This window comes from Coregonus lavaretus, assembly GCF_964263955.1.
Source record: "Coregonus lavaretus genome assembly, chromosome: 18".
In the NCBI taxonomy this organism is placed as follows: domain Eukaryota; kingdom Metazoa; phylum Chordata; class Actinopteri; order Salmoniformes; family Salmonidae; genus Coregonus; species Coregonus lavaretus.
This window is the reverse complement of record NC_140005.1, coordinates 34,471,926-34,493,637: the sequence shown is the minus strand read 5'-3', so window position 1 is coordinate 34,493,637 and position 21,712 is coordinate 34,471,926. Positions and strand designations below refer to the sequence as shown.

Sequence of the window (21,712 nt, the reverse complement as noted above, 5' to 3'; positions counted from 1 at the left end):
GGGGCATTATCATGCTGAAACAGGAAAGGGCCTTCCCCAAACTGTTGACACAAAGTTGGAAGCACAGAATCGTCGAGAATGTCATTGTATGCTGTAGCGTTAAGATTTCCCTTCACTGGAACTAAGGGGCGTAGCCCGAACCATGAAAAACAGCCCCAGACCATTATTCCTCCTCCACCTAACTTTACAGTTGGCACTATGCACTGGGGCTGGTAGCAATCTCGTGGCATCCGCCAAACCCAGATTCGTCCGTTGGACTGCCAGATGGTGAAGCGTGATTCATCACTCCAGAGAACACGTTTCCACTGCTCCAGAGTCCAATGTCGGCGAGCTTTACACCACTCCAGCTGACGCTTGGCATTGCGCATGGTGATCTTATGCTTGTGTGCGGCTGCTCGGCCATGGAAATCATTTTATGAAGCTTCCGACTAACAGTTATTGTGCTGACGTTGCTTCCAGAGGCCGTTTGGAACTCGGTAGTGAGTGTTGCAGATGGTTTTTACGCGGTACGTGCTTCAGCACTTGGCGGTCCCGTTCTGTGAGCTTGTGAGGCCTACCACTGAGCCGTTATTGCGCCTAGACGTTTCCACTTCACAATAACAGCAGTTACAGTTCACCGGGACAGCTCTAGCAGGGCAGAAATTTTATGAATTTACTTATTGGAAAGGTGGCATCCTATGACGGTGCCACGTTGAGAGTCACTGAGCTCTTCAGTAAGGCCATTCTACTGCCAATGTTTGTCTATGGAGATTGCATGGCTGTGTGCTCGATTTTATACACCTGTCAGCAAAGGGTTTGGCTGAAATAGCCGAATCCACTAATTTGAAGGGGTATCCACATACTTTTTACTTTGTATATATAGTGTATACCGTAGCCCTTTCCTGCAGTCAATTACCAAAAGCGCCCTCTTCGGCCTAATGGGTGGAATGTTATTAATATTTTCTCATCATTTCATAATTAATACAAAAAAAAAAAATTATCTGGTGTTTCCATGTCAAACTGTTTTGTTATATTTCAGTCTTCTGTGATGTATATAAAGTGTAATATTGGGATGCAAACTCAAAATGTAATACATTTCAACTCAATAGCTGACATGGTACAGGTGTCTTCTTTTTTTAAGCCTATAACCATGTGGGTGAGATGTATACTTTTGTTTCAAAGTAGATTAGTTTAAGACTACCATGAAACCCTGATTTAGCCCACTGCAGTATAAGGTTAAATACCAAATTCCAATAAAAGTCAATGCCACAGAGATCTCAATGCTTTAGATCTGTATTAAAATACTTTATTAATGAATAGTGATAATGAACATGACTGAAAAGTCCTGTAAGGTGCAGGTCCTGTAAGCGGTCTGAATTTATTCACCTTACAGTGATAATGCATTAGGACTTAAAACTGCTCTGAAGTTTCTGTAACTTTAATCATCATAGTAACAAGCTGATTTCTAACTTTTAATTGGAGCTCAGACAGAATGTTGGCTTCCTGCTAGACAGAGGTAACTAATGTCTTCACCGTGTTAGATACTGGATACTACTGGGCTAGTGTAGCCTGAGGTAATGTTCAATTACTGTACACTGCATTAGTATATGCAGGCCTCTCCTCTCCTATCATCTTTCCTCTCCACTCTTCTCATCTCCTTCTCTCTACTCTCCTTGTCTTTCCTTTCCTCTTATCTTTCCACTCCTCTCCTCTCCTTATATCATTGTCTCTTCGCACCTTTTTTCCTCTCCTCTCCTTTCCTCTTCTCTTCACTCCTCTCCTTTCACCTCCTCTCCTTCTCTCTACTCTCCTTGTCTCTCCTTTCCACTCATCTTTCCTCTCCTCATCTCATTGTCTCTCCTCTCCTCTCCTCTCCTCTCCTCTCCTCTCCTCTCCTCTCCTCTCCTCTCCTCTCCTCTCCTCTCCTCTCCTCTCCTCTCCTATCCTCTTCATTCGCCTCCTCTCCTCTCAGTTAAATAGAAGGTAGCCTACAGTACAGAGACAATACTGTAGTTTTTTTCTCCCCTGTTCGTTTTCATTCAATAGCAACAAAGAAAGTAAAGAAGTTGAGGTCATCTGTTTCTAATACTGTACAGTAGAACACATCATTCATCACAGCCAGGTGAACTAATGATTGACCATCATAGGATCCCTCCTTGACTGGCTTTCTGTGCTACACTGTAATTGTGGTACAAATCCATCCCTACTGTACTGTCCATCTGTAGGCTGGAGTTGACTAGGTTGGATGGAAACTGTTCTCACCAAGCTTACTGGGTAACAAGAAGTTGATATTCCAAATCAACTGAAACTGTACTGTAAGAGTGAATGTGGAGGAAGGGAGGAAGATACTTTTGAGGATCCATTGCATCAGTATGCACAAGATTGATACGCTTCATTCATTCTTGTAAAACACAAAATTGTCAATTGTGTCAACACTGCTGCATCCTCTGTTTTGATTTGACTAGCCCCTCCTCCTCCTCTGCACTTTCCATGCACGAGACCTCATGTAGCTAGTGATTTGGTTACTGAGATTGACATATAATTACATCAAGTCCAACAGTCAAGCCAAAAGCAAAGCAAACAGCCAGTGCATGGAAAATGATGTTTTGACATAGCTGACTGCATTCTGCATTTCATAGACATCAAATCATTCTGTCATGGTTGGGACGACAGTTTCCTTTCCCCCCCTCTAAAGCTGATGCACTTATAAATGCTCTGCATATTTTAATATGAAGGCTCATCCTCAGAAGACCGTATATTGATTATATTAAAACCTCTTTCACCATATAACATTATATCTAGTCCTACTTTATATGCTAAGTGTATTATCATACAACTATAGTGTAGAGCTGGCAAAATGGATCTCCTCAATGTCTTGTACTTCAACAGTGACTGTTTGACAATAATGACTGTCAAAGCGTAATGTTTTCAAACAAGTTTGGCATTTACAGCGCCAAGCAGTGAGAACACGGAGCAAAACGTAGAAAGTTCAAATATGCCTTTGATTCTGATCATATTGCGAGAAGGATATCGCTGAATGAATTAATAAGAGCACATAAGACAAATGGTTGACAAAGGGAACCTGATGAATGAATCTTATCAGAAATGTATCAGGGACCAAGACGTCAGTAGTTACCTTGGAAACAAGCAGAAAGGAACCGCACTTTCTCAGCCCCAAAGAAGTCTGCTATTCTATTTCAAAAGTTAAGCCTTTAATGGAATTCCAAAGCAAGCGCATCAGAAACCTGGTAGAGACGCGCTAGATGTGTTTGTTGCCTAACCAAAGCAGCATTAATAAACCTGGATTGCTTTGGATAATCGCAAGCAGAGCCTCTATGGCTGCATCCCAAATGGCAACATATTCCCTATATAGTGCACTACTTTTGACCAGTGCCGTAAGGGAGTACTGTGGTTCTGACACAACCCATATCTCTGTGTCGCTCTGCATAATAGAGGAGGAAGTGGTCCTGGCTGGTCTTGGCGGCTAGAAAGGCCATTACCCAGAGTCAGCCCAGGCTTCACAGAGTGTCATGCAGGACTAGCAGACATGTTTATTCATGGCACAATGAGCAGGAGCGACCTGCAAGGTGACTAGCTGTCAGGAGCTGGCAGAAACACACACAGTGCATTCGGAAAGCATTCAGACCTCTTCCCTTTTTCTACATTTTGTTACGTTACAGCCTTATTTTAAAATGGATTAAATAAATAAAAATCCTCATCAATCGACACACAATACCCCATAATGACAAAGCGAAAACAGGTTTTTAGAAATGTTTGCGAATGTATTTTAAAAACAAATCAGAAATACCTTATTTATATACAGTGAGGGGAGAAAGTATTTGATCCCCTGCTGATTTTGTACATTTGCCCACTGACAAAGAAATTATCAGTCTATAATTTTAATGGTAGGTTTATTTGAAAAGTGAGGGACAGAATAACTCAGAAATCCAGAAAAACGCATGTCAAAAATGTTAGAAATTGATTTGCATTATAATGAGGGAAATAAGTATTTGACCCCCTCTCAATCAGAAAGATTTCTGGCTCCCAGGTGTCTTTTATACAGGTAACGAGCTGAGATTAGGAACACACTCTTAAAGAGAGTGCTCCTAATCTCAGCTTGTTACCTGTATAAAAGACACCTGTCCACAGAAGCAATCAATCAATCAGATTCCAAACTCTCCACCATGGCCAAGACCAAAGAGCTCTCCAAGGATGTCAGGGACAAGATTGTAGACCTACACAAGGCTGGAATGGGCTACAACACCATCGCCAAGCAGCTTTGTGAGAAGGTGACAAAAGTTGGTGCGATTATTCGCAAATGGAAGAAACACAAAATAACTGTCAATCTCCCTCGGTCTGAGGCTCCATGCAAGATCTCACCTCGTGGAGTTGCAATGATCATGAGAACGGTGAGGAATCAGCCCAGAACTACACGGGAGGATCTTGTCAATGATCTCAAGGCAGCTGGGACCATAGTCACCAAGAAAACAATCGGTAACACACTATGCCGTGAAGGACTGAAATCCTGCAGCGCCCGCAAGGTCCACCTGCTCAAGAAAGCACATATACATGCCCGTCTGAAGTTTGCCAATGAACATCTGAATGATTCAGAGGAGAACTGGGTGAAAGTGTTGTGGTCAGATGAGACCAAAATCGAGGTCTTTGGCATCAACTCAACTCGCCGTGTTTGGAGGAGGAGGAATGCTGCCTATGACCCCAAGAACACCATCCCCACCGTCAAACATGGAGGTGGAAACATTATGCTTTGGGGGTGTTTTTCTGCTAAGGGAACAGGACAACTTCACCGCATCAAAGGGACGATGGACGGGGCCATGTACCGTCAACTCTTGGGTGAGAACCTCCTTCCCTCAGCCAGGGCATTGAAAATGGGTCGTGGATGGGTATTCCAGCATGACAATGACCCAAAACACACGGCCAAGGCAACAAAGGAGTGGCTCAAGAAGAAGCACATTAAGGTCCTTGAGTGGCCTAGCCAGTCTCCAGACCTTAATCACATAGAAAATCTGTGGAGGGAGCTGAAGGTTCGAGTTGCCAAACGTCAGCCTCGAAACCTTAATGACTTGGAGAAGATCTGCAAAGAGGAGTGGGACATAATCCCTCCTGAGATGTGTGCAAACCTGGTGGCCAACTACAAGAAACATCTGACCTCTGTGATTGCCAACAAGGGTTTTGCCACCAAGTACTAAGTCATGTTTTGCAGAGGGGTCAAATACTTATTTCCCTCATTAAAATGCAAATCAATTTATAAAATTTTTGACATGCGTTTTTCTAGATTTTGTTGTTGTTATTCTGTCTCTCACTGTTCAAATAAACCTACCATTAAAATTATAGACTGATCATGTCTTTGTCAATGGGCAAACGTACAAAATCAGCAGGGGATCAAATACTTTTTTCCCTCACTGTAAGCATATACAGTGGCTTGCGAAAGTATTCACCCCCATTGGCATTTTTCCTATTTTGTTGCCTTACAACCTGGAATTGTAATTGTTTTTTTGGGGGTTTGTATCATTTGATTTACACAACATGCCTACCACTTTGAATACGCAAAATAAAAAATGTTGTGAAACAAACAAGAAATAAGACAAAAAAACATCAAATCTGTGTGTGTGTGTGTACCAACATTGTTCTTTTTCTGAATGACGAACCCCATGAAGACCTATATCAAGCAAACTAGCCTTTGAATACTTCTCACACAGGTATGTTTCTCAACCACAAATAGTTGAAAGAAAAAAAGTTTAAAAAAGAACAAATGAAACTTTTCCGCTACGGTCAAAAGCCCCAACATCATGACTGCATTGGCGAGTTAATAACACCCAGCTCTGATGCCTAACATCAAGGCATGGCAAGGCAAGGTTCTATGCCTTTTTAATCTTATCTTGTTCATATTTTAGAAAAAGCTTACAGGCATATGAATCAATTAATTATGTCTGAAATGTTACCAAACGCAGCTCATGGTTTCTGCCAAATACATGTGTCAATCACGCTACCGCGGCAACAGCTGTGTAATTACAGCTAGTCCACATCTAAAGACGGCCGCAACGCCATATTCAAAGAATGTTATTGCTCCGGGGCTCCCAAATTACACATTACATGGACCTGTATGAACTTAATTTGACTTTGATCTTAATTTTCTCAACAACAAAAAAAACGGTAAATTACAAATTCTGCCTTAACCCTCTTCTCCTATACAGAAAGTAAATTAATGGTAAGGGCTATACTACAGTAGGTAGGCTTTTAACTAGCATGACAGAATTTAGACACCAGTATATTTTTCTTTTAAATATTTTCTTTCTTCTAAATTGAATATCTAAAAATTTTCCTAACAAATATGTTTAATTATTTGAGTCATTGATTCACTGGTCTAGACGTAATTGAATATAAAACTTGTTTTATGTACATGCAGTATTTTGTGTGCCTATAACAGGCTCCTGTGGGGCGGACCAGAGTGTAGCTCAGTGGAAATGGCCTGAGGCAACAGAATTATCTTGAAGTGTACTGTAGGTAAACCTAGGTGAAAATCAAACCCATCATAAACCAGTCAGTTGATTGTATTAAATATCTCAGTAAAATAATCACTATTACAACAGATGGACACAGCAGTTATATTTCAAGTGGTTTTATTTTCAATACTTAAACTATACTTGATTGGACTTCCTGGTGCAATAGAACCAATAGAATAGTCCCAAAAAGTGCAACGCCACTCACCTGTACACTCCAGACAGACTCAAGCAAACAGCAAAAAAGTATTTGAAAGAAAACAAATACGATTTGAACCCAGGTCTCTTCAGAAGTACCTCAGACTACAACTTCGGGAAATCTATACAATACATTATTAAAAGACACGCAGCAGACAAAGAAAGAAACAGGTGGATGAAGGAAAAAAAATGAAAAGAAAGCAGTTTAAATTATTGAATGGTAGGCATCTAAAAAACAGCAAAAGAATCCATATAATTTTACAATCTGAGGAAAAAGTAGGTCAGAAAAGAAGAAGAAAAAAATAACATCAAAGGGAGAAAGTTGCAACAAAGTCATACAGTAGTAGCTACCATATACCAGGAGTAAGCTCATGCAATGTTCACAATGCATCAGACAGAGAGAGCACGCTCATATCACCACTCTTGAATATAGAGGAAGAGGAAGGAGGAAAACACGTCCCAAACACTTGGAGGTAGAAAGGTGAACTTGGGAGGCAACACACAGAGCTAACATAATATAGTCATCCCAAATCAATACAAACATGGTTGAACACCCTGCCTTGAGCCTCCCTGACTACCCTTGCCAATGTGTCATATAGCTCCTTCTCCTGCTGCTTCAATAGCTGCCAGAGGGCCAACCTGAGCATGCCGATTCACACACTTAAAGGTCCAATGCAGCTGTTTTTATCTCAATATCAAATCATTTCTGGGTAACAATTAAGACCTTACTGTGATTGTTTTCAATTAAAAAGGTCAAAAAGAAACCAAAATAGCTTCTAAGAAAACAGCAAAACTGAACATTTTAGAAGTTTGGAACTCTCTTTCTTATTGGTCTATTAACTAATTTACCGCATGGTGATGTCGCCATGGAAAGCAAAAACTCCATCCCACCAGAACAGGCTGAAGTTTGAGAACAGGCTGAAGTCTTTTCAAATAGCTCTTACACTAAAAGGGCATTATCATAATTTTCACAATTTCACAGTATTATTCCAACCTCATAGTGTGGAAATATATATAAAACACAGGGTAATCTCGTTTTTGACTGCACCGGGCCTTTAAGGACGTGACTAAGCTACATAGCATAAAATAATGATGTTTTGTTTGGTCATTTTTTGTCATTGGTCTTGAAATTTGTTACCAATGTATGCTGTACAAGAGCTGTTTAGTGGTGTGTTATATCTATTTTAATAAGTTATATACGATATATACAATACATATTGTATATTATATACAAGCATTTAAATGAATTGACAACTTATTAAGCTTAGTCAAGTTGTTAACATGACAATACCTTCTGCATTTGTATTTTCAGGTATAAAGCAGCATGCTCATACTGATAAGAGTATGTTTAAGACTGGAGTGTTTTAAGAGAACCACTGCCTCCTTAGGTTCCTAACATAATCTGCACCCACAGTAGTGACTCCTGTTAACACTCAATCTCATTTCTCTCCTTTATTCTCACTATCACTCTCTCATTTCGGCCATCCCTCACTCCCTCAGTCCTTCACTCCCTCACTTCCTAGCTCCCTGGCTCACTGCTTGTCTTCCCCAGCTGTCTGGTGTCTGTCTGGAGCCTAAACCCACCTGACGTGAGACAGACAGACTGACAGATCAGGATGTCCTGACCTTGACCTATGGCCTCTCACCCTAATCCCCCCCTGACAAAAGACAAGTGTCTAAACGGCACCACTTAAACACACACACACACACACACACACACACACACACACACACACACACACACACACACACACACACACACACACACACACACACACACAGCTTGGTTCCTGACATGCTCTGGCTAGAATTCAACTTACACTCTCCCACCTAGAAAGACATTTCAGACTTGGTTTCCTTTTATATTTGGTTTGGGGGCAAAGGAAAGGTAACAGCTGCTATGTTAGGGTTCTATACCTGGAGTATGGAAGTTTTGCAGCTGCATACATAAAGAATCCCCATGGCAATGGCAATGTGAGATAAGAGGAAGAGGGGAGGAAGAGGGGAGGGGAGGAGGAAGGATTTATGTGTTTTCAGAGCTGTCATGCCCTAAAGAGATTCCTTAAGCAAAGCAGGCCACCTGCCACCCGGTATATTAAACTCCAGTCTACAGGCCTGTCTCTCTCTTTCTCCTACTCTAATCGGTAGCTTCACTTGGTTCTTACACAACATAAGGTTGGTTTCTAGAGCTGGGGTTGGACAGGCTTGGCTTTAAAACATAATGGAGGAGGAGGTAGCCGGTTATATCATACTGTGGGCCCTTCTCTGTCAGGTGAAAACAGGCAAACAGAAAATTGGAGACCAAGGACCATTCTGAATGGGATGTAATAATTAAGAACTGTATACTGTACCTATAAATGTTTCATTTATGTACCATCAATAGAATAAACTAGAATAAACTAGACAGCACCAGCTCTACCATCTCATGTACAGCAACATCTACTCCTAAGCTAAGGGCTAACATGGACGCTCCTCAGCCCATACTGTATAGTAGTGCATTAACGGTGACGTGTACTGAGACGCAGACAGTGAGAGACTCATCCTGATCTTCCCACACCTCATCAAGGCAGATAGCTCAGTCCTTGTGTGCTGTTGTCTAGGGGCGATGGGTGGAGGGGTGTGTGTGTGTTTGCTTGCACCCACCTTTGTGTTTGTGTGTGTGTACAGTATGTGTGTGTAAGGCAGCACATAAGGAGTGAGGGGGTGGGGGCGGAGGGACGGGGGGTACTGAGACGGGGATCAGGGGCAAGTGGAGCGGACTGCTAGCTCACCTCAGAGCGCTTGGTAAACGAGAAGAGACAGGTGTGCTGGGGGAACCTGTGCCGGTGTAGCCCTGCTCAGCCCTGCTCAGGGAAGAAGTGGCCATCCTTCTCACCCACAGCCATTTATCTCAATTTCACCCTGCGCTGCAAACCGCTTACAACACACACACGCTGTCCGGCTCGTACGTTCAGGCACCGTTTAAACTAATCATGGTGGCAGAATGGGGCCTAGCTTCATCAGCATAGAAAAACCCATCTAAACCTAGCTACCTACCGCATAGTATACACAACTTTAAAGCCACACACACACACACACACACACACACAGTTTTTCTCTTCATCTCAGCTGGAATGCGGCCACTACTTAGCCTGGCTGAGAAGCCATATTGCTAGTGCTGAGTTGAGCCACTATTTTCAATAGCCAGATAGAGAAAGTGTGGAGCTGAAGAAAGTAAAGGCCGAGGTGTCCTGTATTCATCTGGACCCTCAGTATCCTGGCCTGTGTGTGTGCGTGTGTATGTGTGTGTGGCTTTAAAGTTGTGTATACTATGCGGAAGGTAGATAGGTTTAGATGGGTTTTTCTGTGAGGCAACACATAAAGGCGTCTAGGCCTGAGAGTAGACTAATCATAAACACAGACTGTAATGACCTATTAAGAAGTGCTTTTTTCTCAAAGCGTTACATAAATCCCCTTTATTCAGGCCGACAGTAATCCTGCCGTCGCCCCTGTGCTGTACGTCAGAGGGAGAGAGGGATGGAATCCATCTGAGAGCTAGAGGAATTACGCTCCATGTTAATTTCCTAATGTGTAAGCCTGGCTCTTTTACTCCAAATGAAAGGGGGGAGAAATGAAAAGATGTTCTTATGAAGCTGTAAGCCAGCTAGACGTAGAGACATAGTCTCAGAGGAATATGTCAAAAGTTGACTTCCCACAATGCCACTGACTAGTTACCCACTATGAAGCCTTTTATCTTCCCCAGTTTGATAACACAGAACAGGCTACCCTGCTTTATAAAGAGACAGTCAGTGTTCCTCTGAGAGGTGTATTGTTTATCAATGCTCAGAGCCATAATGCCAGTTTTAATAAGAGTATTACTAGCTACGTACTGTAATGTCTTTGGATGGCAAAGGAAGAGAGGGATCCTTCATTTGAACTGTAGTTACCTAGAAGAAATATAGCTAACTCCCTTTAGATCAATTAACTCAGCGTCAAAAATTATATAAAAAAGCAAAATTACATAATAAAACTAAATTACAAAAATAGTTCCTGTGTAAAAAATAAAGAACATTGGGGGATTTATAATTATACATGTCATTATGTGTTGCTCAAAAGCGACCATGAACTTTATAATTGACCACATTTAAAAACTACAGAAGCTAACATTGAAAAAAGAATAGCAATACCCAAGTGCATCTAGGCCTACATTTTGGTTAATACATTTTGGTTAATACTCCTACAGACAGTAAAGTGGAGTTATGTTGTTTTGTGCACAAGCTGGCATCCTTAACCATGTTGTCTCTCTAACCAGACCAGAGAGAGTTAGCTTGTATTGTAACAGTATGTGCAGCAGCTGAGCTGTGCCCTGGTCTGCCCCTGTCCATAAGGAAGAAGGGAGGGGGCAGAGAAAGGAAGGAAGGGGGGAAAGGGATGGAATTACCATGGCGATGAGGTATGTTGTTGCCCTCCAAGGTGGAGTGTCTTGGGCCTAGAGGCTGAACAGGAGCTGGCATTAGCAGGCCTCTCCCAGTAAGGGTCGCTGTGGAGAAACAACGTGAAAATCTCTTAAAGCCTATAAGGAGAGAAGAAGAGTATGGAGCACAGCCATACATATACTGTCTATACATGTATGCATATGGTTCTGGTGTGAGCCCCTCTATCCTCCCCCTCAAAGTCCACAAAGATAATTAATTACACATATTGATCTAAGGCAGAGACAATATGCAGTTCTCATTTTAGTTTGAAGAAATGTTTCACTTTTTTCACAGTATTCAGTAATGATGGTGTTTCTAAATGATACTGTACTACAAGAGAACATGCAATGTACACAAGCATGCAGTCATTTCCAACCAACAGTTACATGAAAACATGGTGTGTGAAGTTGGTGGGTTGATTCAGTCACATGGAACCATATAACCAAGGAAGGGACATTTCTGAGGAGCCACATTCTCTCAAGAATTCAGACTCATGCAGTGATGTCAGGCAAAGTAATAAAAAGCACATGCCAAAAGTATACTACTATTACTACTAATAATAATAATAATAATTTTGAAAGTGACTATCTTTGGTAAGGAATTATTTGAATTCTATACACCCACAAAGAGCGACTGTCAGAACTGATACAGCATACATTGATACATTTTTCATATGCCCTGCGAATCTGTGAACTGTGTTGAGGTGCAGATACAGTATGTACCATGCAGAAAAACATTGATATTCTGTATGGATATTAAGACACTTCATTGGCAGGTTGACTTCATATTCTTGGTACAGTGCCTTGCAAAAGTATTTATCCCCCTTGGCGTTTTTCCTATTTTGTTGCATTACAACCGGTAATTTAAATTGATTTTTATTTGGATTTTATGTAATGGACATACACAAAATAGTCCAAATTGGTGAAGTGAAATGAAAAAATGAACTAGTTTCAAAAAGTTCTAAAAAATAAATAACGGAAAAGTGGTGCGCGCATATGTATTCACCCCCTTTGCTATGAAGCCCCTAAATAAGATCTGGTGCAACCAATTACCTTCAGAAGTCACATAATTAGTTTAATAAAGTCCACCTGTGTGCAATCTAAGTGTCACATGATCTGTCACATGATCTCAGTATATATACACCTGTTCTGAAAGGCCCCAGAGTCTGCAACACCACTAAGCAAGGGGCACCACCAAGCAAGCGGCACCATGAAGACCAAAGGAGCTCTCCAAACAGGTCAGGGACAAAGTTGTGGAGAAGTACAGATCAGGGTTGGGTTATAAAAAAATATCAGAAACGTTGAACATCCCACAGAGCACCATTAAATCCATTATTAAAAAATTGAAAGAATATGGCACCACAACAAACCTGCCAAGAGAGGGCCGCCCACCAAAACTCATGGACCAGGCAAGGAGGGCATTAATCAGAGAGGCAACAAAGTGACCAAAGATAACCCTGAAGGAGCTGCAAAGCTCCACAGCGGAGAAAGCCATGTGGGAGACTCCCCAAACATATGGAAGTAAATGTACTCTGGTCAGATGAGACTAAAATTGAGCATTTTGGCCATCAAGGAAAACGCTATGTCTGGCGTAAACCCAACACCTCTCATCACCCGGAGAACACCATCCCCACAGTGAAGCATGGTGGTGGCAGCATCATGCTGTGGGGATGTTTTTCATTGGCAGGGACTGGGAAACTGGTCAGAATTGAAGGAATGATGGATGGTACTAAATACAGGGACATTTTTGAGGGAAACCTGTTTCAGTCTTCCAGAGATTTGAGACTGGGACGGAGGTTCACCTTCCTGCAGGACAATGACCCTAATCATACTCCTAAAGCAACACTTGAGTGGTTTAAGGGGAAACATTTAAATGTCTTGGAATGGCCTAGTCAAAGCCCAGACCTCAATCCAATTGAGAATCTGTAGTATGACTTAAAGATTGCTGTACACCAGCGGAACCCATCCAACTTGAAGGAGCTGGAGCAGTTTTGCCTTGAAGAATGGGCAAAAATCCCAGTGGCTAGATGTGCCAAGCTTATAGAGACATACCCCAAGAGACTTTCAGCTGTAATTGCTGCAAAAGGTGGCTCTACAAAGTATTGACTTTGGGGGGGTGAATAGTTATGCACACTCAAGTTTTCTGTTTTTTTGTCTTATTTCTTCTTTGTTTCACAAGAAAAAATATTTTGCATCTTCAAAGTGGTAGGCATGTTGTGTAAATCAAATGATACTACCCCCTAAAAAATCCATTTTAATTCCAGGTTGTAAGGCAACAAAATAGGAAAAATGCCAAGGGGTGTGAATACTTTCGCAAGCCACTGTATGTATGGGCTTAGGAGATGTTATTTTGAGCATGACCAATAAACACTATTTGGTTAGTATAGAACAGGACTCAGGGATAATCAGTTTCCTTGAAACGCACCTATTTTCAAGAGAATATATAGTGTAAAATAAAATGAGTCATTGATTTATAGAGGACGCTGGTTTTCATTCGATTTTTGATTTTTAAAAAGTATAATTTACAGAGGAATATTGAGGAAAGGCACATACTAATTGTATTTAGTTATACTGTCATGTTATTGTTGTCAGGTATACATCTGCTTTAGTCCAACTCAGTACATTAGAAAAGACAGGTGCATCTCTGTCTTACAATCACATTTAAAAGCTATTGAACCCCATCCCAGTGTGGACATGCTGTATACCCTAGCATGCTAGCAGATACCCATAGACTTCCAGCCATTACGCTAACACTAGTTAGCATTGGCTCGCAAAACTACCTCTAACTTCCTTCATACTGGATGCAGAGACATAAAAATAGTATCCACAAGGTCATCTGACTCTGGTGAAGTAGATAAAGGGTATCATTGCCAAAATCCCAAAGTATCCCTTTAAGGACCTCCTCATACCATCCTATTAAACAGCAGAAACCTTGAGTGAAATGAATTCACTATGAATGGGGGAAGCATTTACGGGCCAAGAAATGGCAGCAGCACTCTCCGGTAGCATCACTTGCGCTGTACAGCCCTCGCTAGCTAGCTAGCCAGCTAGCTCCCTCAAGATTGATGCCTTGCAATTTACAAACGTCTGCAAGCCACATGTCATTTAGTAGAATTTATTCCCTGCAGGTATGGGTAATGTCAGCCAGTGCAATATGTTCCACAATAGCCACCACCACCACTGCCACTATACACTGAATGAAACTACAAAAAGACACACACACACGCACTGACACACTATCTGGCCTGTATGGTACAAAAAGCAGCACAATAGATTTGGTTTCAAGGCCACAAGGTAAATTGCAGACAGCAATGGGAGATTTGGACCATTTTTCAAGGCTGACTATATTACACACTGTACTGGCATTGTGTTGAAATTATACACTTTTTCACGTGGGAGAAAACTAATCCCGCCAGCCCCATTCTACTCTATAAAATGCTCCAATGTGGCCTTTAGACGATTTCCTACGAATCAGCCATGTGATTGAAAACATGTCACTTTTACACCGCGCCACTGTTCCCTCTCTGTTCCAACTCTGGCAGTAGCCTAGCGGTTAGAGAGGCGAGCCTGCAACCAGAGGGTTGCCACTTTGAATCCCAGGTCCGACGGGAAAAATCTGGTGGGAAGTGAGCTGGCAACCAGAGGGTTGCTGGTATCAAATTCTAGATGCTGTTGTGCTCTTGAGCAAGGGACTTAACCCCCACAACAGCTCCCTGGGTGCCCAGTGTGGCAGCCTCCTGCACCTCTCCCAATGAAATTTAACTATGTGTGTCTTTCGGAGGGGTTGAAACGGAAGTCACATTTTGGTTGGACCTTGTGTGCAATTGACCAATAAAGTGATGTTAATCTCTCAAGCACCTGTGACCCCTTAGTTGTTTTCTCAACATGTTTTAACTTCCAACATGCAGGTCGAAAATCCATAATCCCCTGCATATACTGTATATCTGAGTCTGGATTTAGACAGGTGGTCTAGTCTTACTGCTAGGGGATTGGGGCTTGGAGTTTACTTGATGTTCCTGGGCTGGACCAGGGGGTAGGAAGCCTGGAAGGTCAGAAACAGAGCTATCCTGGCACCAGAGGGGTTTTCTGCAGTGATATATACCACTAGTGGTGCTCATTGGGTGGATAGAAAGATATAGAGAGCACTGGAGGATTGTTGGAGGATTCTTATCCAGCCATGATGGATCTTTGTCAAAACAGCAGCCTGATCCTCATCCTGCTCAGCTCACCGCATGCCTCTGTTTCTCTGTGTGAATGAGGTCTGCAAGGGGTGGATGGAGGGGCTTTCTCTCCTCTCCTCTCCTTATCTCTCCTCCCTCTCCCCTTCTTGCCTCCCTTCCCCTCCCCTCCCCTCCTCTCCTCTCCTCTCCTCTCCTCTCCTCTCCTCTCCTCTCCTCTCCTCTCCTCTCCTCTCCTCTCCTCTCCTCTCCTCTTACCCCCATCCCTCTCCCCTTCACACCTCCTCTCCTCTCCTCTCCTCTCCTCTCCTCTCCTCTCCTCTCCTCTCCTCTCCTCTCCTCTCCTCTCCTCTCCTCTTACCCCCATCCCTCTCCCCTTCACACCTCCTCTCCTCTCCTCTCCTCTCCTCTCCTCTCCTCTCCTCTCCTCTCCTCTCCTCTCCTCTCCTCTCCTCTCCTCTCCTCTCCTCTCCTCTCCTCTCCTCTCCTCTCCTCTCCTCTCCTCTTACCCCCCATCCCTCTCCCCTTCACACCTCCTCTCCTCTCCTCTCCTCTCCTCTCCTCTCCTCTCCTCTCCTCTCCTCTCCTCTCCTCTCCTCTCCTCTCCTCTCCTCTCCTCTCCTCTCCTCTCCTCTCCTCTCCTCTCCTTATCTCTCCTCCCTCTCCCCTTCTCACCTCCTCTCCCCTCCCCTCCTCTTCCCTCATCTCCCCTCCTATCCTCCCTCTCCTCCTCTCTCTCTCTCCAGCCCCCTGAATGTGTTAACAGGAACATCTCTGCTCTGCTCCTCTGAGGTAACGGGCTCAAATCAAAGGGCTGAATCGGAATCGTTGAGTGCCTTACAAACAAACAAACCAAATAAAAAAACAGCAAACCAGGTCTGCATCATCAGTCTTCAACAGAGACATGAGGCAGGAATCAACCAAACCCCCTGCTGAGAAACACTTTCCTCAAACCTGTCATTCATTGACAAGACGGGGACAACATTGTAGGCTATTTTGCTCTGTGAAACAACAACAACCTGGCACCTATGGAGAGGATACAGAGGCTACAGAGACCCATGGAGCCAGACATGAAGAGAGGACATGAGTAGAGGAATATTGGGTTCTGCGGTGATGATGAAAATATATTTGCTGGAGCCTGGCGGTAGTAAGTGGCTGATGAATAAGAGTGGTCAGACCCCAGGAAGAGCAATCTCCCACTGTTAAACCATACACGCAGGCACACACACACGCGCACACACACACGCACGGGAGGAGGGACCATCTCCCACTGTTAAACCACACCACCCCAGAGGAAGCCCCAGCCCTCCTCAGACCCCAACCCTCCCCTGGCTGGCTGACATGTTTATTGGGACTTTATATTGACTCCAGGATCGGGTGGTTGGGGCCAGCGAGTTGATTTAAAAGGCCTTTTATCGATGTCATCTGGAGGACTGAGGTGAGTGACATTTACAGGTAAATTCTCTCCCTGTACTGCCAGTCCATTACAATAACACATTGCGTTTTCCTGGGTCCTTCCACCGGTTAACTGACCACACCTCTATAGTACCTCTACCTCTCCATGCTGCATGGTGCTGGGAAGAGATCAATCTTAGGTAGGGAGGCCATCGACTGTGACTATGTGGTTAACCCTTCATTGGGTTGGAGGGGAGTTAACAGCTTTTCCCTAACAGCTTTCCCAAGGGGGAGACAGCTGTCTGATTTCAGCATAACTGAAACTCTCCCCACATAAAACTTATCATGTAATGTAACTAATTGCCCTACCAAATAATACACTAGGGACCTACATTATGGTTAGGCAACTGTTGAGCCATGCACTGCATCAAAATGCATAATTAATTGGTAAGACTAGTGAGTATAATTGAGTATAGTATGGAGGAAGACAAGTTCAAAACGTTCTAACTTTCGTCCATTTAATTGGTCTAAGAAATATATTAACTACAAAATGTAGAGTACAACATAAGGGCATGTTGTGACTATGTACTACATTAGAATGTCAAGTGTATCAGTTCTCCAGGCTAGTAAATCATCCACTGTGTAAAGAGAGGGAATATCTTCTCTGCATGCTGTCTGTCTGTCTCACTGAATATTTAACCACTACATGAGTCCTGGCATCCAGCCAGCAGGCAGGGTCTAACATTCCCTGGTAACAAAGCTACACTATACATACAAAAGTATGTGGATACCCTTCAAATTAGTGGATTCGGCTATTTCAGCCACACACGTTGCTGACAGGTGTAAAAAAAAAGCACACAGCCATGCAATCTACATAGACAAACATTGGCAGTAGAATGGCCTTACTGAAGAGCTCAGTGACTTACGTGGCACCATCATAGGATGCCACCTGTCCAACAGTTCATCAAATTTCTGCCTTGCTAGAGCTACCTCGGTCAACTGTAAGTGCTATTAATGTGAATTGGAAACGTCTAGGAGCAACAACGGCTCAGGCGGGAAGTGGTAGGCCACACAAGCTCACAGAATGAAGCGCGTAGCGCATGAAAATCGTCTGCCCTCAGTTGCAACACTCACTACCGAGTTCCAAACTGCCTCTGGAAGCAACATCAGCACAAGAACTGTTCGTCGGGAGCTTCATGAAATGGGTTTCCATGGCCGAGCAGCCGCACACAAGCTTAAGATCACCAGGTGAAATGCCAAGCGTCGGCTGGAGTGGTGTAAAGCTCGCCGCCATTGGACTCTGGAGCAGTGGGAACGCGTTCTCTGGAGTGATGAATCACGCTTTACCATCTGGTAGTCTGACGGACTAATCTGGGTTTGGCGAATGCCAGGAGAATGCTACCTGCCCCAATGCATAGTGCCAACTGTAAAGTTTGGTGGAGGAGGAATAATGGTCTGGGCCTGTTTTTCATGGTTCGGTCTAGACCCCTTAGTTCCAGTGAAGGGAAATCTTAACGCTACAGCATACAATGACATTCTCGACGATTCTGTGCTTCCAACTTTGTGTCAACAGTTTTGGGAAGGCCCTTTCCTGTTTCAGCATGACAATGCCCCCATGCACAAAGTGAGATCCATACAGAAATAGTTAGTTGAGATCGGTGTGGAAGAACTTGACTGGCCTGCAGAGAGCCCTCACCTCAACCCCATCGAACACCTTTGAGATGAATTGGAACGCCGACTGCGAGCCAGGCCTAATCGCCCAACATCAGTGCCCAACCTCACTAATGCTTTTGTGGCTGAATGGAAGCAAGTCCCCACAGCAATGTTCCAACATCTAGTGGAAAGCCTTCCCAGAAGAGTGGAGGCTGATATAGCAACAAAGGGGGGACCAACTCCATACTAATGCCCAAGATTTTGGAATGAGATGTTCGACAAGCAGGTCTCCACATAATTTTGTAGTGTATGACACACACACACACACGCATGCACGGACATGCACACACACACACTCACTTTTCCCCCTTCACACCACACAGGACAGATCATACACTGCTTTATGCAGATGTTCTAGACTTCCTCCATAGTGACCACCATGCCACTCTACTCTTCTACTCTTCACCAATCCAAGTCCTTGTTAGGCAAAGGTTGCTCTGGCATTTTGTTGAAGAGAGTGAACGCTGTATTACTGTAATATATTTCATCCAAGGGGCCTGGGCTGTTAACTGGGACTCTTAGTGGTACTTGACAGACCATCACAGAGTGTATAAACCCTGAAGAGTGGAGGAGTGGATGGGCTCTTAGATACTACTGTCACATTCAGGAATTGTTCAGATGAATAATACAGGAATGTGCAATTGTGTCGGAGAGAGAAAGGCTTTCATGGATATCAGCAGCACCAGAGGTGGAGGAATCACACATTGGTGGATGGGCTCCACTGAGAATATTCAATAAATCCCTTGCATGGTGACACCATTTTAAATGTTCAATGGCATTAAATTGGTGATGAAAGGATAATATCTTTGCATCCTCAATCCCAACAGTATTGGTAGAGCTGTCTGATGGCTGGCCTGTACACTTCCCTGTCTGTCCCTCCTCTGGTTCCTGAGCTGGTCTCCTCCCAGGCTCACAGCTAAGAGGCTGAATGATTAACCACAGTCTAGTGCTCCACATCAAACCTGCACAGTCTGCACACCACAATGCCCTGCACGGGAGAGACATAGGGCCACGCCATCTCTACACAACACTGTCATTCACTCACCTATGCGCCTATGCACTGACAAACACTCTCTGCTGGTTGCAGGACACAGCGCTGGGCTGAGGACAAAGGCAGAGGTAGTCGGAGATAGCATTCCTCTCCTTGGCTGTGACAACAGAAAACCACCGCTACTTAGTCAACAACAAAAGAGTCTCGGAAAGCAATGTCCCACAAGCCCTTTCAGTGGTCATCTCCTTTGGACGTTGTACCACATGTACAGACATGCATAGACACAGGGAGAGAAGGCAGCCATTGATACACCTAAAAACCCATCCATACGGTTGGTAAATACTGTATTGTACAAAGAAGACAATGGCATGGCGGCATCATTCCTCACATGCTCTTATCATAAGGATGTCAGTCAGTCACTGAGTGGATGAAACAGCAGTCGTTAGAGTGATACCTTTAACCAAAGTATCTCTATTCTCTTCCTAAATGGTTTAGCTCAACTGCGGTGAATGTCAAATATGGGTTTAGAGGTGCCACTTCCAGTATGCACAGAGACACTGTGACTGCTACTGCCAAAGGGTGTGTGTGTGTGAGAGTCACACAGTGTGTCTGAGAGGTAGTATGATCGACACCCCAGTGATCCATAGGTTGTGTGGGTTCTGTCTGTGGCGCTGTCTGAAACCCAGGCATCGGGAGTCAGAGAATCAGACGGTGTAAGACCTGCCAATCTTTCCTGTTTGACTTGAATCTGCAAACAGAAATACTTGCGACGCCACTTCCAGACCTCTAGACTGTTCATTTGACATACTCTGTGATGAAAGACTACAGCATAGACTGCACTTATAGGGAACATGTCATGTCAATTGGTTTCCTGTTGTATAATGAAAGTCGATGCGATACAGATCAGGTAGTTGAATGCAGCACAACAACCAATACCAGGAAAAATACTAGGAAATATTCCGCTATTCGGTTCTCCTCTAAGGAATGGAAAGTCTGTTTTAACCTAGCAAATGAATCATATTTAAATACTTATACATGTTAAAGAGAGGAGATACAATCATTTTTGCTTAATGCGTAATTAACTCTTGGCTGAGAATAATTCATTCCTTTAAGTCAAATGAGGGATTGAAAAAGGACGGATGAAAAAGGAGAGATTTCTCCCTCTTCTGTGTTAAATGATGTATTGAGCAATGAGTGTCATTGTTGTAATTCACTGTTGTGACACCTGCGGTCACTCTGACCTTCAGCAGCCAATCAGGCTGTTTACTCAGCCTCAACCACACTCTCTTATTGGACTGGGGGAAATTATCACAACCATTATTCAAACGAGACAGCAGCACACAGCAGCAGCCACAGAGAGAGAGATGGAAAGAGAGAGATAGGAGAAAGAGACTTCAGTTCAGTCCTCCTCCTCCTTCAACACTGTCAAGGAGGAGGGAGAGAAAACTCAGAGGAGAGACTGTTGAAAAGAAAGCCCAACTTTTGAAAGTTAAAAACACAACATCCACCTCTGGCCTGCTAGCCTCCCTACCTCTACGGAAGCACAGTTCCCGCTCAGCCCAGTCAAAGCTATTCGCTGCTCTGGCACCCCAATGGTGGAACAAGCTCCCCCACGACGCCAGGACAGCGGAGTCACTGACCACCTTCCGGAGACACTTGAAACCCTACCTCTTTAAGGAATACCTGGAATAGTATAATAGTAATCCTTCTACCCCCCCTTTACTACCACTGTCTTTTCTCTAAACTAACACCTGACTTATTTCACCTGCTAGCACTGACTTGTTTAAAGAAATGTACTTATTGTGATCGAGATGTAGTTGTCCCTGATTGCACTGACTTTGCTCACAGCTGCTTGTTTGAAGAAGTGTACTTACTGTGATCAAGATGTGGTTGTCCCACTGGCTATCCTAAGTTGAATGCACCAATTTGTAAGTCGCTCTGGATAAGAGCGTCTGCTAAATGACTTAAATGTTAAATGTTAAACATCTAAGACGTGACAAAAGCAGTACACCCGGCATAAACAAAACCCAGTTAAAAAATGTGTTGTTTGCCCTCTAGCTTTGTCTGCCTTGCTCTTGAAATAGCGACTTCAAATAATATTTAAGTAATATTCAAGTATAAAGTGTCTGATATGCAGATAGAACTATGCAGAATATACAGTAAATACATATTGAATTCCAGGGGACAATTCACGATAAATCTGTCTGAACCACAACTTGTGCTTTCACTATATGCACAGAGGAAAATGCATTACACACATACTTTGTATTTCCTAATGATTACTATG

The 21,712-nt window shown here is 43.4% G+C and overlaps 1 protein-coding gene across 1 annotated transcript in view; it reads right to left on the bottom strand.

The window, feature by feature from the left end:
- The window catches only part of LOC311145234 (neuronal PAS domain-containing protein 3-like), a gene marked incomplete at both ends in the record, with an annotated part of 312,893 nt that overhangs the window by 220,505 nt on the left and 70,676 nt on the right, over nucleotides 1-21,712 (bottom strand). Inside the window, one exon of the mRNA XM_084181466.1 lies at nucleotides 11,116-11,214. Coding sequence (XP_084037592.1) covers nucleotides 11,116-11,214 — 99 coding nt within the window. The remainder of the gene's footprint in view (nucleotides 1-11,115; nucleotides 11,215-21,712) is intronic.